The following is a 21,447-nucleotide window of genomic DNA, read 5'->3' on the forward strand; positions in this document are numbered from 1 at the left end:
CGCCTTGAAATGCTCTACAATTCGTTTTTTGACACCAAACTCCTAGCTCTTGTCATTTCCCTGCAATTTTAATTTGAATGCACAGTTTTGCATCATAAATTTGCTTCAGCAAGTGCATCAGAATTTAGCTCTCTTGACACCACTGTGACAGCGAAACTAGCGTCATGTTTACTTCGCGCACACGGCTACTTGATTCCCCGCGCCGAACAACAACAGCATGGCGCGCTGGCGCATGAGTGAAAAGAACGACGTCGCTGTGTGTTCGGCAAGATGTTCAGTTGAATTAGTTGAATGATTTTTGTAGTCCCGATGATTCTGGAAAGCTCATGATAATTTCGGACGAGTGTTGGATTTTGGTAGACAGTAACTGAGAGACTTGGTTAGGCTGTGTTATTATTCCAGCATTCTCTTGGAGGATGAGGAACATCAGAATAAAACTGTTGTTGTCAATACCTGGAGGTTCGCGATGATGTTAATAGTGAGCTGGTGATCCTGGAAGGAACCTTGTTAGCTATAAAGTAACTTTATTCCAGCTTTGAGCGCATAGTACAGCACAATCTTCGTCGGTCTTGGACGCTGTTGCTCCTGTTTCCCCGAACAAATTCTCAGGTCTTTTTCAACCACGTGTAGCCAGCACGTTCGCAGACCTCTATGTAGTCACCGACCATTACCTGGTTTCATGCTGAATATTGTTTTCGTTATTATTCTTTCTTTTGACATTCTCACTACATGCCCAGCCCACTGAAGTCTGCCGTAATTTATTCATTTCACAATACTCTTTTTTGCTGAAGTAGGTTGATCTTGATCGAAGTTGCTGCTTCCTGCTCTAACTCATTCGTCAAACAAATAGGTAAGAGCAGGATGTAGCATCTTTGATCATGTTCAATCTATCTCATTAAACATGATTCATATTCGCAGCAATTTGTGCTCTGTCTCTACTCGGGACCTTGTAGTTTTGGTTTCAAAAGCAACTAAGCAATGCTCATTTAGGATTTCGGAATGAAATTAAGATTTTGGGAGTATTTCGAGAAACTCGAAGTGGAAAATTACTGATTTTGGTTGTTTTAAATGAAGTGCTTGCAGAAATTTCTCCATTTCTTTCAGAAGAATTTGTGCAGATCATAGTCTGAGAGTGTTTACCAAACTTATTCATGAGCTGCTCTGCGAACATTGGTTTAGACCTCGCTCAAGTATTCACAGTCGCAATTGAGGTAGCTAATGGTTGGAAATTTCTGTAGAGGATCTTTCAGTAATTCTAACAGGAGTTCCTTCAACGATTTCTCCAGCAGTTTCTTCGAGAGTTCATTCAAAAATTACTTAGGAATTTTTGTAAGGGGTTTTAAGAGGTTCCACAAAGAATTATTCCGTGAGTTCATTTGAAGTTTCGTCAGGATTTCTTTTCTAAGAACATTTTTCAGGAAAATCATTTGGATGTTCATCTGTGAATTCTTGTAGAAAGAATTAGGAATTTCTTGCAGAACATCCTTCGGATTTGTTTTTAGACATTTTATCCTGAAATCATTTGATAAATTTTGCAGAAGTTTCTCCGAAAGTATCTACAATAATTCAATTAGGGATAATTTTATTAGCTTCTTTGGAGGAATTCCCACAGGAGTTTCTCCGGAAATTCTTTCAGATTGCTCCAGGAATTCCTTCAGAGATTCCTCTAAAATAACTTCGGAGATTGTTCCAGATTTCCTCCAGAGATTCATCCAGAAACTTCTCCAGAGATTCCTCTAGGGATTTCTCCAAGAATTTCTCAAAGGACTCCAAAGGACCAGCAATTTCTCTAGGGATCACTACAGGAATTCCTGAAGAATTTTCTCCAGGAATTCCTGCAAAATTTTCTTCAGAAATACGTCTAGGGATTCCTCCAGAATTCCACTGAAAGCTTCCCCCGGAATGCCTCTAGAGATTCTTTTTCTCCAGGGCTTAGTCCAGGAATTCCTGCAAAACTTCCTCCAGGAATTCCTCCAGAATTCCGTTATATATTCCTTCAGGAAATTCTCTAGGAATTCCGCAGAGGATTCCTCCAGCAATTTCTTTAGGGATTACTACATGGATTCTTTCACGGATTCCTCCAGTAGTTCCAGCAAAATTTCGTGCAGAAATTCTTCTAGGGATTTCTCCAAAATTCCCCTTAAAGTTCCTGCAGGAATGCCTCTAGGGATTCGCCAGAAATTCTTCCAGGAACTCCTCCAGAAATTCCTTCAAGGATTCCTCCAGAAACTTCGTAAGTGATTTAACCAGGAATACCTGTATGAATTCTTCAGAAATTTTTCTAAGGACTTCTGCAAGGATTGCCCCAGAAATTCAACAGTATTTTTCTCAGCAATTCCTACATCAATTTCTCCAATGATGCCTCCAGGTATTCCTCCAGGGATTGCTCCAGAGATTTAGTCAGTAATTGACGCAGGCATTTTTAAAGTAATTCCTTTAAAAATATCTCTAGGAACTCTTCCAGGGATTATTTCAGGAGTTCGCTCAGAAATTCCTCTGATGATTTCTTTAGGAATTTCTCTAAAAAATTTCTCCAGGAATTCTTGGATTGCTTAAGGAATTCCTTCAGAATTTCCTCCAGAAATTTATCCAGGGATTCCTCCGGGAATTCCCCCAGGGATTCCTACGAAAATTCTTCCTCCAGGGATCTTATCAGGAATACATTCATGAGATTCCTTCACCAGTATTCCATAGGGATGATGAATGGAAGGGAGAGATCGGGTTCATATTCGTTCAACTTCGGAATATTTATCCGTGATGAATGGAAGGGAGAGATCGGGTTCATATTCGTTCAACTTCGGAATATTTATCCGTGATAAATGGAAGGGAGAGATCGGATCCACGATCGGTCTCGATCGGGATACGGGTCCCACAGAATATCCCTAAAGAGTGGTGGGGAGAGTTCGGTTCAACTTCGGACTTTTTATCCGTGACGAATGAAAGAGAGAGATCGGATCCATATTCGTTCAATTTCGGAATATTTATCCGTGATAAATGGAAGGGAGAGATCGGATCCACGATCGGTCTCGATCGGGATACTGGTCCCACAGAATATCCCTAAAGAGTGGTGGGGAGAGTTCGGTTCAACTTCGGACTTTTTATCCGTGACGAATGAAAGAGAGAGATCGGATCCATATTCGTTCAACTTCGGAATATTTATCCGTGATGAATGGAAGGGAGAGATCGGATCCACGATCGGTCTGGATCGGGATACTACGGATCCTACAAAATATCCCTAAAGGGTGGTGGGGAGAGATCGGTTCAACTTCGGATTTTTTATCCGTGACGAATGAAAGAGAGAGATCGGATCCACGATTATTCTTGATCGGGATAATACGGATCCTACAAAATATCCCTAAAGAGTGGTGGGGAGAGATCGGTTCACCTTCGGAAATATTTATTCGAAATATGGTGAGGGGGTATGATATTCCAAATTTGCACCCCTTTCCCATAAATAAAATTTTTACACACTATCAATATAAAGTGGTGGGGATAAGATCTAATTCGTGATAAAAATGAAGTTTTCCCAATTGATTGATTCGTACTCAAATGTATGAAGAAAATGTCTCGTACTCAAATTCGTTCGAGAACCCCTGTAGTACGAATACTCATAATCACAGTTGGATCGATTGTTCCTTACCCCAGGCTCTCGCCTTGAATAAGTGGCTGAATCTATGCCTTGTATGAATCATTGAATGGATTCCTATCTCCATCTATCGAAACATATGCCATGTTCCATAAGGGGTAATCTGTTCTAAATGGAAGAACAAAAAGAAAACCCAAGACGGACTGTCGCTTGCAACACGCATTGCGTTTTGATCGCGCGTCCGATCGATATTTCTCCAAACATAAACAACTCTCAGCTAAACGCCATACTATCGGTGGTTGTTCTAGAGGAAGAGTGTTTATAAATATTGTCGCATATGGTGTATGCAAAGTTTTCTCCCCTTGAACTTGAAAAATATTCAAAGTCAGGGCTATATGTGGCTTGTTATGCTCGCAGTGGCGAGTGGATCTAGGCCAAATCGATTCAATTCTAATTGATTGGTCCAAAGTAAATTTGGACACTCAAAAACACTCAACTACTGCTTTTAATCAAATATGCCAACTTGTAACAAACTGCCTTTTTACAATGGGCAGTTTGTTGCACCGTTATGCGGTCGATTGTCGAAGCGTGGTGCATAATTGAAACGTTGATTATACGAATGGGGGCCACGGCGTGTAAAAGTGTTATTATTATTATTTGCACCTCTTCTCCAGTTTCTTTGCTGACTCTGGTTAAAATTTTGGAATCGCTTTTGATTTGTGTTTACATTGAAAACACGGGTGACATCATTGCTTTCGGTATTGTCAGGTAGCTCATTAAGTTTTTGGATAGCTTGTTCGATTGTTGGGAACGAACCCGCTTGTAGTACGATTTTCGCATTTTCTGCGGAAACGGTTTTAATCAGCGTTTCCACGCCTGCTTTCGTAGCTATTTTCTTGGCTATCCCTTGTGGGATGCCTTCTTTAATGTATGCTCTGGACAACTGACTGCAAGGCGATTCAACTTCTTCGCAGTATTGTTGTTTTGCTGTCCCCTTTTTTATAGTCTTTAGTTTGGCAAGTACCTGCTCTGAGGTTATCTTGCTTTCGCAACTTTTGCTTACTTGTTCAATGATTTCGTCGATCGACTTATCGTCGATGTCGGAAGGCAATGCATCGCGTGCCTTGCCTGAGATTCTGGTTATTATGAAAAGTTTGAGTGTTGGGTGATTTGCCGCTTCTGTTGCTGTTTTTAGAAATTTTACACTGTCTTTGAAACTGGACAGTTTTTCACTGTCCCCATCGAATGGTAATAGTATCGAGGCGGCTAATCTCGCATCGAAAGCCATATTTGTGTGATTTTGATTGTGAGGAATGGGTATCTTTACTATCTTGCTTTTGCAAGTCTGTTCAATATAACCTATTGCGTTTCTAGCCTTCTTAATATACGTAAAAAGTTGTGTATCGGCAAATTCGTCTTGCCTTTCTATAAGCTCTTTTTCTAGTTCTTGGAATAAAAAACGAGCTGTCACTAAATTACTTTGTAACGTATCAGGTTTGGTATTTTTGTTAATTGATTTTCTTATGTTTTGTTCGATTCTTAATAGTTTATCCAAATTAAGAATGTAAGTTTCGTACGGCATTACTCATTGTTATGTAGTGGAATTATTGAATTTTTTTTTTGTATATAATCATATAAGAAAATTATTATAATTGTTTATAAAGGTTGTGATTCTACATTTGCTTTTTACTTATCTGTGATGTTTGGCTCCTCCTTGGTTTCACGATTTCCTGGATCACAGCTGTATATCTCTGCTTACCATGGCGTCTGTAGGTTTTGGTCTACTTATCACTCTCCGCACCGTATTGATGTCTTCACATTCTTCGAATTGATGTTCTTCACATAAAGTTTCGACGTTTTACGATTTTTGCACTTTTCTTCAGTTCAGCTCACGTTTCGTTTCGTGTCCGTTAGCACAAATTGGCCATCAAGGTCGAAGCCTTGTAAATAAGCACTGCGCACTGTCTTCTTCTGATTATTGGTATTGATTATTTCCTTTTCCGCACCGTTGCTTGCACATAATTGTTTTTGATTTGGTCGTTCCACAGTAAGACACTTTAATTGTTTGCACCTGTATTGTCCGTTCTTACATTGTTCAATTGTATTTCTCGACGTATCGAGTTTTGCATCCCTTTTTTCTGGTACTTATTGTACACTCTGAGTAGTAGGTAAATTACTACAATTACCACTACCGTAACTACCGCACCGACGGCTATTCTTAATTCCGTTGTCGGGATCGCGACATTGTTGGTCACAAAATTATCCGATGTGAACCAACCCATTATTCTGGCGCTGATTTTCTGGCACTTCACCAACACTGTGAGGCTTCTAAAGTTTGTTATCACTGCCGTTGCTTCGTTGCTTTCACTGTTCAACTGTTCGTTATCACTGTTGTTTCTTCTACTGTTCGTTATCACTCACTGTCACGGTCGCCATTTGGTATCAGGCATCGGAACTTCGGATAGTTTTAGTTCACGAGAGAACATGCGAACTCTTTGGACGGTTGACTGAAAGTGAAATTACGAAGGTCTCAAAATAAAGGAAGTGAGAATGTTTTAACTGCACAGTTTGGTAAACGTTAAACAGCTGACTGAGGGTCGCTATTTATTATGCATATTTTATGGAAGGTTTCCGGAGATCTTCTAGGAAGCAATTTGGCTGTGATGTAATTTATGACAAACAGACTTTAACAAATGTGAATGACGAGTACAGTGCTGGCAAGTACTGGAAATTTGAAGATTGATTTGAACCATGAGGATTTGATTTGTAATACTACATAGGCCACATTTGTCCCAGACGTAACGTATCGTCTGCCGCCGCCGGCGGATGGATGGGATAAAATATCCGAAAAATATCCGAAAAAACTATCCGGGTCGCAGAACAGCGATGCAGTTGCCCGTTTTGGCGCCACTTTTACTCTTTACTTTTACGACAAAACGGAGCATAGTTAATTCCCAGAAGAAGGCGCAATATAGCGACCGAAACGTCGGATGAAAGCTTAAAAATCCGTTTTTGAGTTATTCCTCCAAAGACTGAACGCCATTCCCCTTCCAACATAATCACCAACAGTCGAAATTCGAAGAAAGTTTAATGAGATAGATTGAACATGATCAAAGATGCTACATCCTGCTCTTACCTATTTGTTTGACGAATGAGTAAGAGCAGGAAGCAGCAACTTCGATCAAGATCAACCTACTTCAGCAAAAAAGAGTATTGTGAAACGAATAAATTACGGCAGACTTCAGTGGGCTGGGCATGTAGTGAGAATGTCAAAAGAAAGAATAATAACGAAAACAATATTCAGCATGAAAGGTAATGGTCGGTGACCACATAGAGGTCTGCGAACGTGCTGGCTACACGTGGTTGAAAAAGACCTGAGAATTTGTTCGGGGAAACAGGAGCAACAGCGTCCAAGACCGACGAAGATTGTGCTGTACTATGCGCTCAAAGCTGGAATAAAGTTACTTTATAGCTAACAAGGTTCCTTCCGGGATCACCAGCTCACTATTAACATCATCGCGAACCTCCAGGTATTGACAACAACAGTTTTATTCTGATGTTCCTCATCCTCCAAGAGAATGCTGGAATAATAACACAGCCTAACCAAGTCTCTCAGTTACTGTCTACCAAAATCCAACACTCGTCCGAAATTATCATGAGCTTTCCAGAATCATCGGGACTACAAAAATCATTCAACTAATTCAACTGAACATCTTGCCGAACACACAGCGGCGTCGTTCTTTTCACTCATGCGCCAGCGCGCCATGCTGTTGTTGTTCGGCGCGGGGAATCAAGTAGCCGTGTGCGCGAAGTAAACATGACGCTAGTTTCGCTGTCACAGTGGGGTCAAGAGAGCTAAATTCTGATGCACTTGCTGAAGCAAATTTATGATGCAAAACTGTGCATTCAAATTAAAATTGCAGGGAAATGACAAGAGCTAGGAGTTTGGTGTCAAAAAACGAATTGTAGAGCATTTCAAGGCGCTCAACTTTGTCTAACGAAAAAATAAGTTAATTACGCATTTTTTAGAGTAAATCGACAAAAACAGTTAAAAATTCACTTACTTTTCACTTATTTGCTCTTAAAAAGTGAGTAAGTAACAAAAACTTGCATGTTCGAAGATGACGTTCAATAGAAAATTTCATAATCTTTCGAATGGTGCTGAGAGATCTTGAATAAGTTAAACCGTTTTCATGTTATTGTCGTTTTATTAAAAGCATTGTCAAAATCGTGAAAAGTTATATAACTCCGTAATGGTTGAGATTTGACCATATGCGTAGAACAATTTTTTTCATCAAATATCATCCTTAATCACCCCCTGAAATATTCTGGGTAAGGAACCCAACACCCTGTATATAATGTATTAGCGTGGTTCAAAAAATCGTTTTTGCTCCACACCGCTTATTCAATTCCTAACCAGATTATATGCCTTCTCACAAAATTTGAGCTCATTTGGTTGAAAATTGGGACTGCACAAGCCCGTCAAAGTTTGTATGGGAATTACTATGGGAAAACGATGTTTTTCATTCAATCAACCGTAGCATTCCCCCAAGTGCCCTAGTGGGTTAGTCGACCCTTGGTAATCCTAGGCTACTTTATCAGCTACAACTTTGCCGAAGACCGCATTCAAATCGGACGCCTCATCAATTAGTTACCAATTTTTATCCAGAATCTAAATCTTTACTCATGATGGTTAAACTATTCGGTGGGCATCACTGCATTCTGCAGTGGAACATAGTAGCCATGATTTCAGTGTGCTATCTTTGGCGCCATATGCAGCAATGTTGCCTGCTGGGAAGCTGGAGGATCATAGCTAAAGTTTGCCCAGTTGGATAAAAATCGATAACTAATTAATGAGGCGTCCGATTTGAGTGCGGTCTTCGGCAATGTTGTAGCTGATGGAGTAGCCTAGTATTACCAAGGGTCGACTAACCCAATAGGGCACTTGTGGAAATGCTACGGTCGATTGAATGAAAAACATCGTTTTCCCATAGTAATTCCCATACAAACTTTGACGGGCTTGTGCAGTCTCAGTTTTCAACCAAATGAGCTCAAATTTTGTGAGAAGGCATACAATCTGGTTAGGAATCGAATAAGCGGTGTGGAGCAAAAACGATTTTTTGAACCACGCTAATAATGTATGCTGTTTCAAAAATTCTGCTCCTATGATACCATGTACATTTAAGTGGTGAACTAAATAAAATTTTATCTTATACTTAGACTTCTTAATTATTAAACTAACTTCAGTAGATCCGAGCGTTCTTGTTTGACTTTCATTGAATCCCGAAATCAATGACTTTTCAGATTCAGAATAATCTATGTCTGTTGCTCCGATTCTAGGGGCTGCATCCCATCTTAATATGTTTAGTTGTGAGCCTGTGTCTATCATGTAATTGATTTTTGTCTAAGGACTGTTCAATTTATAAAACGGACAACTTTACAAGGCTATAAAAAGAAGACGCGTAGTTCAAATTTAACCACCCTTTTGTTTCGTTGTTCAGTACGTCATCTTCCATTATGGTAATCATTTCTGAAAAAAATAAAAATAGTTTTATTTTATAGAAAATCGGTCAAGTGTTAAATGAGGTGAATTTTTCGATTGCTGAAAATTGAAAATATATATAAAATTACTGTTCACATATGGTATATCGTCTTTAATTCCAAAAAAGCAGCAGCATGAGTAATAAACATTATGGCAGAATTAAACTCAATTGGAGAATTAAATGTTGAGATATTAAAGTCTCAAGTGAGATTCGATTTTTTGAATAAAATTCAATTGTAAAGCAAAAAGGGCATGCCATTATTAAATAATCATTTTTTTATGCATCCAGTCAAAAGTGGGAATAATGCGGTTTTAAATGCAGAAAACTGCGTCTTAATAGCATTGCTGGTTTAATTACAGTGCGCCATTACAGACACAGTAATCAAAACAGTTTCGTTCTCTGAAGGTTCTTTCAAATAACCGTGCAATCTAATGCAAATTTTGCATAACAATGATGTTGGAAATAAAAACTTTGCACCCGATTATTATTAAATAAGGTGTACAATAACATAGGACCAACTTTGTTGAAAATAAATAATAACAAGATTCGCTAGAGTGGAAAATCTGCATTAATGGAGCAAAAAGTATGGAATTTTTCAATATGACCATCTTTAAGAAATAAATTTTTAATGAAAAATGCAATGAAAAGTAAATTTCTCTTCTGTATCATTCAGAGAGCAATATTCTACTACTCTGGACAAATTTTTAGCCGAATCCGTGATGCTATTGCAACACAGGACCTAAATGAACATTTTTTAATAATTTCTATGAAAACAAGGCAACTCGCTATATCAAGCTGGAGAATGCTTGGTGCATTATTACTGACCAACTATTGAACTTTACCTTTAGTAGAATAGTATAAGATTCCAATACATTAAAAACTTCATGAAAATGTGCATGTTAAGTATGTGGAAAGTTATGTCGAATTTTGAGAAATGGGTTTTTATTGATGTTTTACGAAAATCGCTTCAGTTACACAATAAAGAACATTTTGCTTAATGTTATATTTTTCCTACATTTGAGAGTAGCTATAGAAAGTTATGCAAAAAACTGATAATGATTTTATTGAAAAATAAAAAAAAGATATCGCACAAGCAAGTTGTCCGTTTTATAAATTGAACAGTCCTTACAGTGGGTATATTTAACATAAATTGATTATTGCTCGTCCAATGTATAAATACTTTTTCTTGTGCTGGAATGCATTTTTCAAATTGAACCATTTGTTTTTGTGGTAATATCGGAGTGCGTGGGAATATTTAGGTCTATGCACACTTATTGGGAGGAACCGACTTCCCTCAAAATGCCCCTCAGTATCACCTTTAATTACCGAACACTTATTGGGAGGAACCGACTTCCCTCAGAATGTCCCCCAATATCATCTAAAATTACCGAACACTTATTGGGAGGAACCGACTTTCCTCAGAATGCCCCCTCAATATCACCTAAAATTCCCGAACACTTATTGGGTGGAACCGACTTCCCTCAGAATGTCCCCCAATATCACCTAAAATTACCGAACACTTAGTGGAAGGAACCGACTTCCCTCAAAATGCCCCCCAATAATTATTGGAAGGACCCAACTTCCTTAATAATTCCCCCCAATATCATCTAAAATTACCGAACACTTATTTAGAGGACCCAACTCCCTCAGATTGCCCCTCAATATCACCTAAAATTCCCGAACACTTATTGGGAGGAACCGACTTCCCTCAGAATGTCCCCCAATATCATCTAAAATTACCGAACACTTATTGGGAGGACCCAACTTCCCTAAGAATGCCCCCAATATCACTTAAAATTACCGAACACTTATTGTGAAGAACTTTCCCTCAGAATGCCTCCAATATCTTCTTAAGTTCTCAAACATTTATTTAAAAACCCCAACTTCCCGTAATAATCCACCTGAATATCTCCCATTCATACCTTAAATAGCACCGAACAGACTGTGTACCCGATGGCTCGTGATGCCGGAAAAATGATTAATCACAGCTTATTTAGCAAGTTAGCATACATTAATGTTGTAATTAATTATGGCATTATTTATTGAATTACTTATCAATAAAATAATATCTGACTTCGTCAGCATAACCCCACCCCATCTGAATAGCACCGCAGTTTGACTCAGTGTTGCCACATTTTTTCGGTTTTCATCTGTGATTTTGGTCAAAAAATCTTTTTCATCTATAGGAAAATCCAGAAAATCTAAGTAAAAATCTGTGATTGGGCAATGTCTTCAAAATCGAATTGTGTTGAACAATTTGCTTGAAAAAGAAAAAACACAAAAAATGTTCATAATATTTACTATTGTCACCTAAAATATACCTAAAAACAATTTTCTTGGAATAAAACCATATACCCAAACACTGCTTTGTATCTGAAGATCATCAGAAACCACAAGAACGTCGAAATCAATCCGCCTGAGACTAGGAGATTTAATCATTACAAGAATCAATATTTGACTTATTTAAGTTTAACCGTAGTGTGGCCAGCAAAAAAAAAAACACCCGTAGAAGGCCGGCGTCGTCGTCCTGCGTGTGTGCTCATCTTCGTACGGGGCGGTTGAGTGTGTTTTTGGAGGCAAAGTGAAAATGCCGCTTTTTTCATTCGGATCGGCCGCGTCGTCGTCGACAATTTGAATGTGCACATCGTCGTACCCGTGTGTTGTTGTAGCGGTTCAATGTGATTTCGAGGCCAGTTAGTGGAAGCTGCTGCAGCACATACGCACTGGACACTTCGAAGGATGTTTATTGGTGAGCTCGTTCCATTTTATCACAATAATTAATGCTAAAGGATGTATAAATTTCTGCTCTGGTTTTTCTGTATTTTTCTAACAAATATTGAAAAGTTCGTCACGTCATGTGTTGGCGCTAGTTCCAAATGCACATTTAGTTAGTAATAAATATTTTTCTTTCATTTTTTGCATGTACACCAAAATTTGAATGGTTCGTCATCTTCGGTGTCGACATTTGTAATATTTTAGCCCAAATGAATAAATGTTTTGACTCAAATAAAGGTTGCATGAATTTCTGGAAAAAGAGAGGGTTGGTAAAAGATAAACGGCGAACCATGCGGTAAGATCTTTCTGATTTATTTATCATGTGTCATTTTGTTAATACTTGTGAATCGATCGCGTTCAGCATTATCTCGCGCGGAAACGCAAACTACTGATGCGTCGGTGTTTAGCATTGTGTTCTCGTTAGTTGCGAATGAATAACTTATGTAGGGTGAGTTTGGAGGCACAATAGATCGCGTTCGTCGTCCAAGGTTTAGAAGGGTATTTCTTCGCGAGCGCATTATTAATCGTGAATCAAAACATTACATTCGTTTATCACGACAAAATCCTCAACACATCTCCATTTCCCCTGTTGTCCAAACTCCTAGTGATTTCTCGTAGTAACGCAGAGAATTGGCCTAAGCGAGAATCACGTCATCACTTCCTTCCCTATCCTCAATTGGGTTTTTAAATTAAGAAAAATTCAATGATTTTTTATTTCTAAACAAAAGAGCACCTTTTTCTGAGCCGCTATGATTTTTTTCAGATTTTTAGAACTTTATTTTGGTATCTAAAATCAATTTCAAAGAGATTTTTTGAAATCACCTTTTGACAGCTGGGCAACTGCTTGACAGCTCCGCTCAGTACAAAATTCGACGAGGGGTGATTCGACAAATCGCTCCCATACAAATTTCAAATTGATTTTTAAATAGGTTCCCGGGCACCAAAATTGATGAAAATTTGGATTTCGGCTCAGTTTGGCATGCAGATTCAGAATATGGAATTATCTCAACACCACTAAAGAAGCCAATTGACCTGCATTCGGACGCGGCTGGCGCTGGTATTGCTTATTGAAATGTATTGGGATTGCAGCATTTACACAATGAAGAGAAAGCTAATCCCAAGCATCATCTGTTGGTTCTTTGTGTAAATGCAGTTGTCCTTGCAATAGCAGAGGAGCAACCGCGGGCGGTCAATCATGCTCATGCTCATGCTCAAAGTGCATCGAAATGCACGGCCAGCATGACTGACAGCACAAATTTGACACTTTATTGCTTTTTAAATGCAAACACTTGTCAAATTTTGCAATTAGCGGACTTGCAACCAAAAAGCGTTGCAACGAGCGAACGGGCGCTGTTACAGAAGAATATTTCTGGGAGATGTCTGAATTCCGGAAGATGTCTCTAGTGAATTTCTGAGGAGAAATATTTGAAATAATAGGGGTGTAGCGTATTTAAAATTCAATAATAAATCTTTGGGTAAGATTATGGGCTGGAGAGCGATTATCGTAGAATTATCTAATAGTCTTTAATGAATTGCAATATTTTTGCCAACTTTGAAAATGACCTTGCATTTGATTAATTATGAATTATTTACATTGAAAAAAGTTACGAAACGATCTAGCCCATCGATCTTGGATAAATGGAGTTAGTGGATAGTCTAAATGCCATGAGTTTTTTATACTAATCGATAAAATAATCGAACCAAATTCGATTAGTTGGGATAATCGATTAATTTGCGACATCACTAAGTAGGTTTTACACATTTTAGGTGCTGAGCGGTTTTAGCGTGAAAAAAATGTGAACAGTCAACGAGACGCGTTGTTCCTAGCTTAAATGTAACAGGGTTTGGGTATACTAGTAGTGGACCACCTAAGCCATCGAAATTTACTTCTGCGGCTTTTGCTATGTTAAGGCAGTGGATTGTTCCTAAGTGGATTTCTCAAACAAGAATCACGTCCCCTCACGCATACCAGGAACCTACATATTATCGAACTTGCATGAACCTAAAATCTTTTTCCATAGGGTTTCAGCTTATGGTCTAACCTTTCAGAAAAGCCTTTGTTCAAAATATTCTATCGGTAAAAATTGAAATAAATCATATATGATCAGCCCAAGGGGGTCTGCCGTGGTTAATTAGTTCATTTTTTTTTCTATTTTGTGGACTTCGTGGTCACGCGATTAGTGGTGGTAAACGTTTAGGTGTATATGTAGTAAGACTCTGAAGAAACTTTTCGTGAAACGAAAAATTCCTAACTAGCTTCTGTGTCTTGTCTGTTATATAGTGGTTATATGGCGGTATTCAGTCTGTTCAGCGTCTGGCAGAAGACGGTGTGAAATGCCAAATAAAGAGTTTAGGTTCATGCACGTTTGATAATACTTAGGTTCCTGGTATGCGTTTGTTTACGTTTCGGCAATGTTTCTTGTCATCTTTAAAGGAAAAATATTTGTTCGTTCTGTGTCTGTTGAACTAACCAAATGATTTGTTGAAAGAGTTTGTTGACTGTTTAGCCGAAAAATTCAACATTCAGTGCATCCAAAGAGTCAAACCCTCAATTTCGGATTTCGGCTTAGGCAGTCTTTGGTTTTAGCGTTGATTGTTTCTTATCTTCGCCGACGTTTCAGTCCTCGGATCGGATAATCAACTGGTCAATTTATAAAAGCTTTTTAATAAAAATGGCCACAGCATGTTGAAACCCCATATTGGGAATTCATATTGTGTGTGACACCTTGATTCTATTTCACACCATGATCATATATTACACCATCATTGTAGTCAATTCATACACAAAACTTAAGTTGACAATTATAGACAATTGTCTATTAATTGACATATGTTTGTAACGGATTACGCGTAATACACTATGTGTTACGAGTGGGATATCATATCATAAATAACTAATGTACGGAAATTTAAGTAAACGCGTCATACAATATTAATTGTTTAATAAACAATGTTTATTAAAAACTTAGAACTGAACATGGAATGGAACGAATTGACGTCGGCTTTTCTGCTGCACTGGTGCTTCATTATGGTCAATACCAGACAGTTTGGCTAATGAGCTGAATCGCGATCCAACTTTTGTAAAGAGCTCACCCAAAGCCCAATCAGGATGGCGAACCTTAGGATCTAAAACAATCTGGAGAAATGACTGGACTGACTATGATGAACGGAAGCAACGTCGTAAACTACAGCAAAAAGCTGCCGATAAAGCAAAGAATAGAAGAAAAATGTTAAAAAATCGCCAAAGGAAAATGGCAACAAACAACAATGAATCACCGCCAAGCTATTTTCATAACTATAATCATGACGACAGACATCGAAGCAATATTGACGATGACACCACTAGACTTCGCCCGTCCCGCCACAATATTAACAGGAGCACAAAAAACCATTCCCGCCATCATGATGCGCAAACTCTTCCACTGGATAAGGACCTGCTAGCAGCAGCGAAAGTAGCATTCTCAAAGCCACCTTCGGCGCACCGAGGCGTAAAGTTCCATAGAGGTGAGATCTTAAATCCGATTCGTGCAGACTGCCAACTCCCGCAAACGAGTTCTTCTACCAGCTGTAATAGGACATTAGGCCCGGCGATGCGGAATTCTTTCAGTAATCATTGCTCATCGTGTTCCTGTTGACAGAATGTTGTCAGATATCTTCAGGTATTAACGCAATCAATAATGACAATCTTTCAAAAACTTCTTCTCAATCTCATACCAATGAAATTCTAATATACTGTCAAAATTTTAATCGTATGAGAAGCTCGTTGAAAATAAAGCAGATTCATAAAAATTTATTAAGTTCATCTTTTTCAGTTGTTCTCGGTACTGAAACAAGTTGGGATGAAGGCATAAAAAGTGAAGAAGTTTTTGGAAGTGATTTTAATGTTTTTCGAGACGACCGCAATTTACAATTGTCACAAAGAAAGTCAGGAGGTGGAGTTGTTATTGCGGTGTCCTCTAAATTCAACTCGGAATTGATAAACTCATCGAAAGTTAAGGAGTTTGAACATGTTTGGGTTAAAACTTGTATTGCGGGTGAAACACATGTATTTGCATCAGTTTATTTTCCTCCAGATTTTGCAAATAAAACGGCATATGAAGTCTTTTTCGCTAACGCTGACGAAATTTTATCACAGCTACCCCCAGAAATAAAACTCCACATATACGCAGTGGTGGAAATGGATCGCGAACGTGTGCTTACGCGCTACAAAAAGATGCCATCTCATCGCAAACCTTTGCTGTGCGATGGTGTTCGTACGTCTATGGCTCACGATCGTACGACACGAACGCCAACGAGTGCATCGCATCTTTTGCAAGCGCGATGCTATTTTTATTTTAGAGGTTCGCGGCCGATATTTCTGTAATGAAATCAAATGTTGGTAAACTTTTTCATCGATATCATTTATTGGAATGGTATCTGACCAGTATAATCAAAAAACACCCAACTAATTACCATTAAGTGTACAAAAAATGGCAACGAACCAAGTGTTCTACATTGTGATCCTTCTGGCGAACCAACTGCGATTCTGCTCGTTCGACATTTGTTTTGTGTTGGTTCGTCGATCCGGGAAATCGTGAACCGTTCTCTCTTTTTAGGTTCGCGAGCGCGTGAGCAAAGATTGTGTTTGATGCGAACCAAAAACCACGTCAAGCGCATGATGCTTTCCACCACTGCATATACGGTGATTTTAATCAACGCAATGCTGATTTTATACCAGACATAGACAACGAAGGTATTTTGTTACCAGTTGTTGGGGACAACGAAACATTACAATTTGTGTTCGACAAAATTGCCATTATGGGATTAAATCAAATAAATAATGTAAAAAATCAACAAAATTGTTACCTGGATTTATTATTGACCAATGTTAACGAGGATTTCTGCGTTAATGCATGTGTTTTTCCTCTATGGAAAAATGAAGCATTTCATACTGCCATAGAATATTCTCTATTCGTCCACAACATTCCGAGATCTAATGACTATGAATATGAGGAAGTATTCGAATACCATAAAGCAAACTATGACAACATAAAGCATAAATTAAATGTGGTAGACTGGCAATCAATCTTGAAAAGTGAAGATAATATTGAAAATGCGGTTGGTACCTTCTATAAAATATTATATGAAATAATCGACAAAGAAGTTCCTACTAAAATGAAAAGGCGTCATGGAAATTTTAAACATCCAGTCTGGTTCAACAAAAATATCATAAATTTAAGAAACCGGAAGCAAAAAGCTCACAAAATTTATAAGAAGAATAACACTGATGAAAATCTACAAAAATATTTGGAAATATGTGACCAATTAAATACAGCCATCAGTATTGCGATTTTTTTATCCACTTAGACTTCAGTGCAATAAATTTCGTCGTTCTCCGATTTCGCTGTCGGTTTCGCTGTCGCTCTCTGTTGCTGCTCATTAGCAATTCGCCCGATCTAATGACAGATTTCGCCGGCCGTCTCAATGTTTACCATTTTCTCTCATTGTTCTCTGTCTACCAGCTGATCATGTTTACACAACAAAATCAGCTGGACATCCGAGTTTACGTTCATCCTTATTGTTCGGCAACCATCAGCTGATCTTGTTTTCACAACAAACCAAGCTGATTTCGCCTGAATCTTGGATAGGAAGCGAAAAGCTGTCGGAGATGACAGAAAAGTACGATTTCGGGGCGACTTCAATTTCGTCGCGAAAGTCTGATTATTCGCAAAAAATTCAATATAACACTCGAAGAGTATAATGCGAAAACTGAGAACGAAATCAAGTCTTGTCCAAAAAATTTCTTCAATTATGTTAAGACTAAATCAAAATCAAGTAATTTCCCCTCAAAAATGATATTAGATGAAAAAACGGCTGAAACCTCTAAGGAGATTTGCGATCTCTACGCTATATTTTTCCAAGATATCTATACGACTTTCTCCGAGAATGATCGTGATCTAGAATATTTTTCATTCATGCCCTCATTTTCAAGAGATGTCCATGTAAGTTATATCAATGTGGAGGACGTTTTAACAAGTTTAAAAAGTTTGGACGCTTCAAAAGGATCAGGACCGGACGGAATTCCCCCAGTATTTATGAAAACTCTTGCAATTGAGTTGACATCTCCTCTATTTTGGCTATTTAACATGTCCCTTGAATTATCTGCATTTCCCAGTATTTGGAAAAACTCATTTTTAATCCCTATATACAAATCGGGAAAAAAGTCCGACATACGAAATTACCGTGGAATTGCAATTATTTCTTGTATCCCAAAACTGTTTGAATCCATTGTTAATAAAAAAAATGTTTAATCAAGTGAAAAACAGAATAACGAATTCTCAACACGGGTTTTTCAAGGGCCGCTCAACTGCAACTAACCTGCTAGAGTTTGTAAATTTCACAGTAAATGCTATGGACCACGGCAATTATGTGGAGGCTCTATATACTGATTTTAGTAAAGCTTTTGACCGCATAGATATCCCTTTATTGCTGTTCAAACTCTCGAAAATAGGAATTGATGATAAACTGCTTTCTTGGATTCAATCATATTTAACAAATAGACAACAAACAGTACGTTTCGAAGGTAGCAAATCTAAACCCATTAATGTAACGTCTGGTGTCCCCCAGGGTTCACATTTAGGTCCTCTTCTTTTCATTTCATATGTGAACGACGCATATTATATATTCAAGCATTCAAAGATATTAATTTATGCAGATGATATGAAGATTTTCATGGAAATCAAAAGTGAAGAAGACACTAGTATATATCTAAACGAAATACGTTTGTTCTACATATGGTGTAATAAAAGTTTGCTTCAGTTAAACGTTAAAAAATGTAATTCTATCACCTTTAGTAGAAAAAGGAACCAGCATATAACTAGTGTGACCTTAGGGGATCAAATCGTTGAACGATGTGAAAGAGTTAGAGACTTAGGTGTGATCTTAGATACTAAAATGAGTTTTATCGATCATTACAATACAATAATTCATAAAGCTACCAACATGCTGGGGTTTATAAAGCGATTTATCAACTTTAACGATCCATACACTATCAAAACATTGTACATTTCTTATGTGAGATCGATTCTTGAATATTGTAGTAGGTATTGTTTGGTCCCCATTTATGAAAACTCATGAAGAACGCATAGAATCGGTGCAGAAAAAATTTTTGCTATTTGCTCTACGTAAACTGAGATGGACAACTTTTCCACTTCCTTCTTATGAATCACGTTGTATGCTAATAAACATACAAACTTTAAAGGAACGTCGTGAATATGCTATGATAACATTTGTAAATGACATTGTTTCGCAACGTGTAGATTGCAGCAATCTGCTATTCTGTTTTAATTTTTATACTCCGACTCGACAATTAAGAAATCGAAACATATTTGCGATCAGTCATCATCGTACAAATTATGCGAAATTCAGCCCAATCAATAGAATGATGTTAATTTATAATAAGCATTACGAATCTATCGACTTGACCATGTCTCGCGTAACGTAAAAACAATATTTCAACTCTGTACGATACAATAGAATATAGAACAAATTATGTATGCATGTAGTCTACAAACGGTTGACGAAATAAATAAATAAATAAATACGGATTGAAAACTGTGGGCATCCAAATAAGTACTTCAACTTTGACGATGGTTGTGGCCCAAATCACTGGATTACAATTGTTCAAATTTCGACCACATCATATCCTATATTTTCTAACGTTGCAGTGAAATTTTCATAAAGCAACTTCAATTTTTCACTAAAATACGGGTTTTTGAAAATAATATGTTCAAAAACGACTTTTTGAACGATCGATTACTCCTCATCAATTTCATCCAAGTAAAAGGACGATAAGGATGACCTCACAAGTTGACGTCCAAAATTGAAGTTTACAGTGTTAAATAGCGTGCCTCATCTTCTGGTATACTGTGTGCCTCATCACACACACATTGCTGCCCTCCTTAATGCTTCTTAGTTGTTTTCCACCCAATTGATAGCAGGACGATGGCATAACTTAAGCTAACCACGTAAATAAAGTCTGATGGAAAAAGCTGCGATATTTCGGTAGGGGTAAAGAAGATGGCTGGTATGGCAATCGCACCGGCGAATGTTCAAGTAACTTAAAATATTAAATAAATATGGCAACTCACACCGTCTTCAGCCAGACGCTGAACGGACTGAATATTACTATCATCATATAACCGACAACACACAGAAGCTAGTTAGGAATTTTTCGTTTCACGAAAAGTTTATTTCCGAGTCTCACTCCATGACTTACTACATATACACCTAAACGTTTACCACCACTAACCGCATGACCACGAAGCCCACAAAATAGAAAAAAAATGAACTAATTAACCACGGCAGACCCCCTTGGGCTGATCATATAACACAGATGCCGGACAAATGACAAGTGAATATAATGTTTATAAAACTAAGAAGAGACCATCGGGTCTGTGACAGGTCACACACGATGCCTTGTTGTTTGCAGTTCGGTATGATATACAAAATTATGCTCTGAATATACCTCATTTGATAGAAAATCTTCAAACTTGATTTATTTCAATTTTTACCGATAGAATATTTTGAACAAAGGCTTTTCTGAAAGGTTAGACCATAAGCTGAAACCCTATGGAAAAAGATTTTAGGTTCATGCAAGTTCGATAATATGTAGGTTCCTGGTATGCGTGTGGCAGCCTTTGCGCTGCTGTCAATTTCTACCCTGTCCATGGTAGAATGATGAGCACGAGGATGTTGATGTGTGGTTCTTGTTCCTTTTCCGGTTCGATTGGGGGTCCATTATGAGTTGCCGTTTCGCCAATATCGTATTATTCGGGTCCATTTGAGCTATGGAGCACGGTGTCAAAATTTTGATTATTATCGAACTTTCATGTACCTCGGATTTTTCTTCATAGAATGTTAGAATTTGGGCTATAATGTATAAATGCAAAATTTGAAAATATTCTATCGGGAAAATTTGAGTAAGTGAGTTTTTGGCTATTTTCCATACTAAAAATCAATAACTACTATTTTAGTCCAAAAAACGTCCCATACAAAATGTATGGAAAAATTTTCGCTGATGAAGTATTTTCTAGTTGTCCGATTATGACTATATAGCCCAAAAACTAATCATTTTCGAAGAAAAATCCGAGGTACATGAATGTTCGATAATAATCGAAATTTTGACACCGTGTGGAGCTCAGAAGACGGTCAAGTGCCAGCCGCTCTCGGGGGGAAGAGCAACTGACGAAGTGCCGGGGCTGGGTTCGAACCCATGACCATCCACGTGTAGCCACTACGCTACGGGCCCCGGCTTATGTGTATTTTATTACCTGTTATTTTCATATTCCATTGAAATATGTTCCATTATTGATTGTACATCAGCTTCCTCGTTGACATATTATTACCCAAGTAACCACTAAGCACTGTTCTGAGCATTCTAACAGCCATTAAACAGCTTTTCAGTGCTAAATAGCTCTATATAAGCATTCCTAATGCTTATGGGCACTATAACCAGTAAGAACTAAAATAAGCCCTGTAAGCCTATATAAAGCCTACAAGCTG

The 21,447-nt window shown here is 38.0% G+C and overlaps 1 protein-coding gene across 1 annotated transcript; it reads right to left on the reverse strand.

Annotated features, from left to right (window-relative positions):
• Positions 1-2,707: 2,707 nt before the first annotated feature.
• Positions 2,708-10,895, reverse strand: LOC134285320 (uncharacterized). Its single transcript, XM_062845893.1, has one exon. The coding sequence runs from the start codon at positions 5,166-5,168 to the stop codon at positions 4,128-4,130; it is 1,041 nt and encodes a 346-aa protein (XP_062701877.1). The 5' UTR covers positions 5,169-10,895; the 3' UTR covers positions 2,708-4,127.
• Between the last annotated feature and the right edge of the window lie 10,552 nt (positions 10,896-21,447).

This window comes from Aedes albopictus, chromosome 1 (assembly GCF_035046485.1).
Source record: "Aedes albopictus strain Foshan chromosome 1, AalbF5, whole genome shotgun sequence".
Taxonomy (NCBI): Eukaryota; Metazoa; Arthropoda; class Insecta; order Diptera; family Culicidae; genus Aedes; species Aedes albopictus.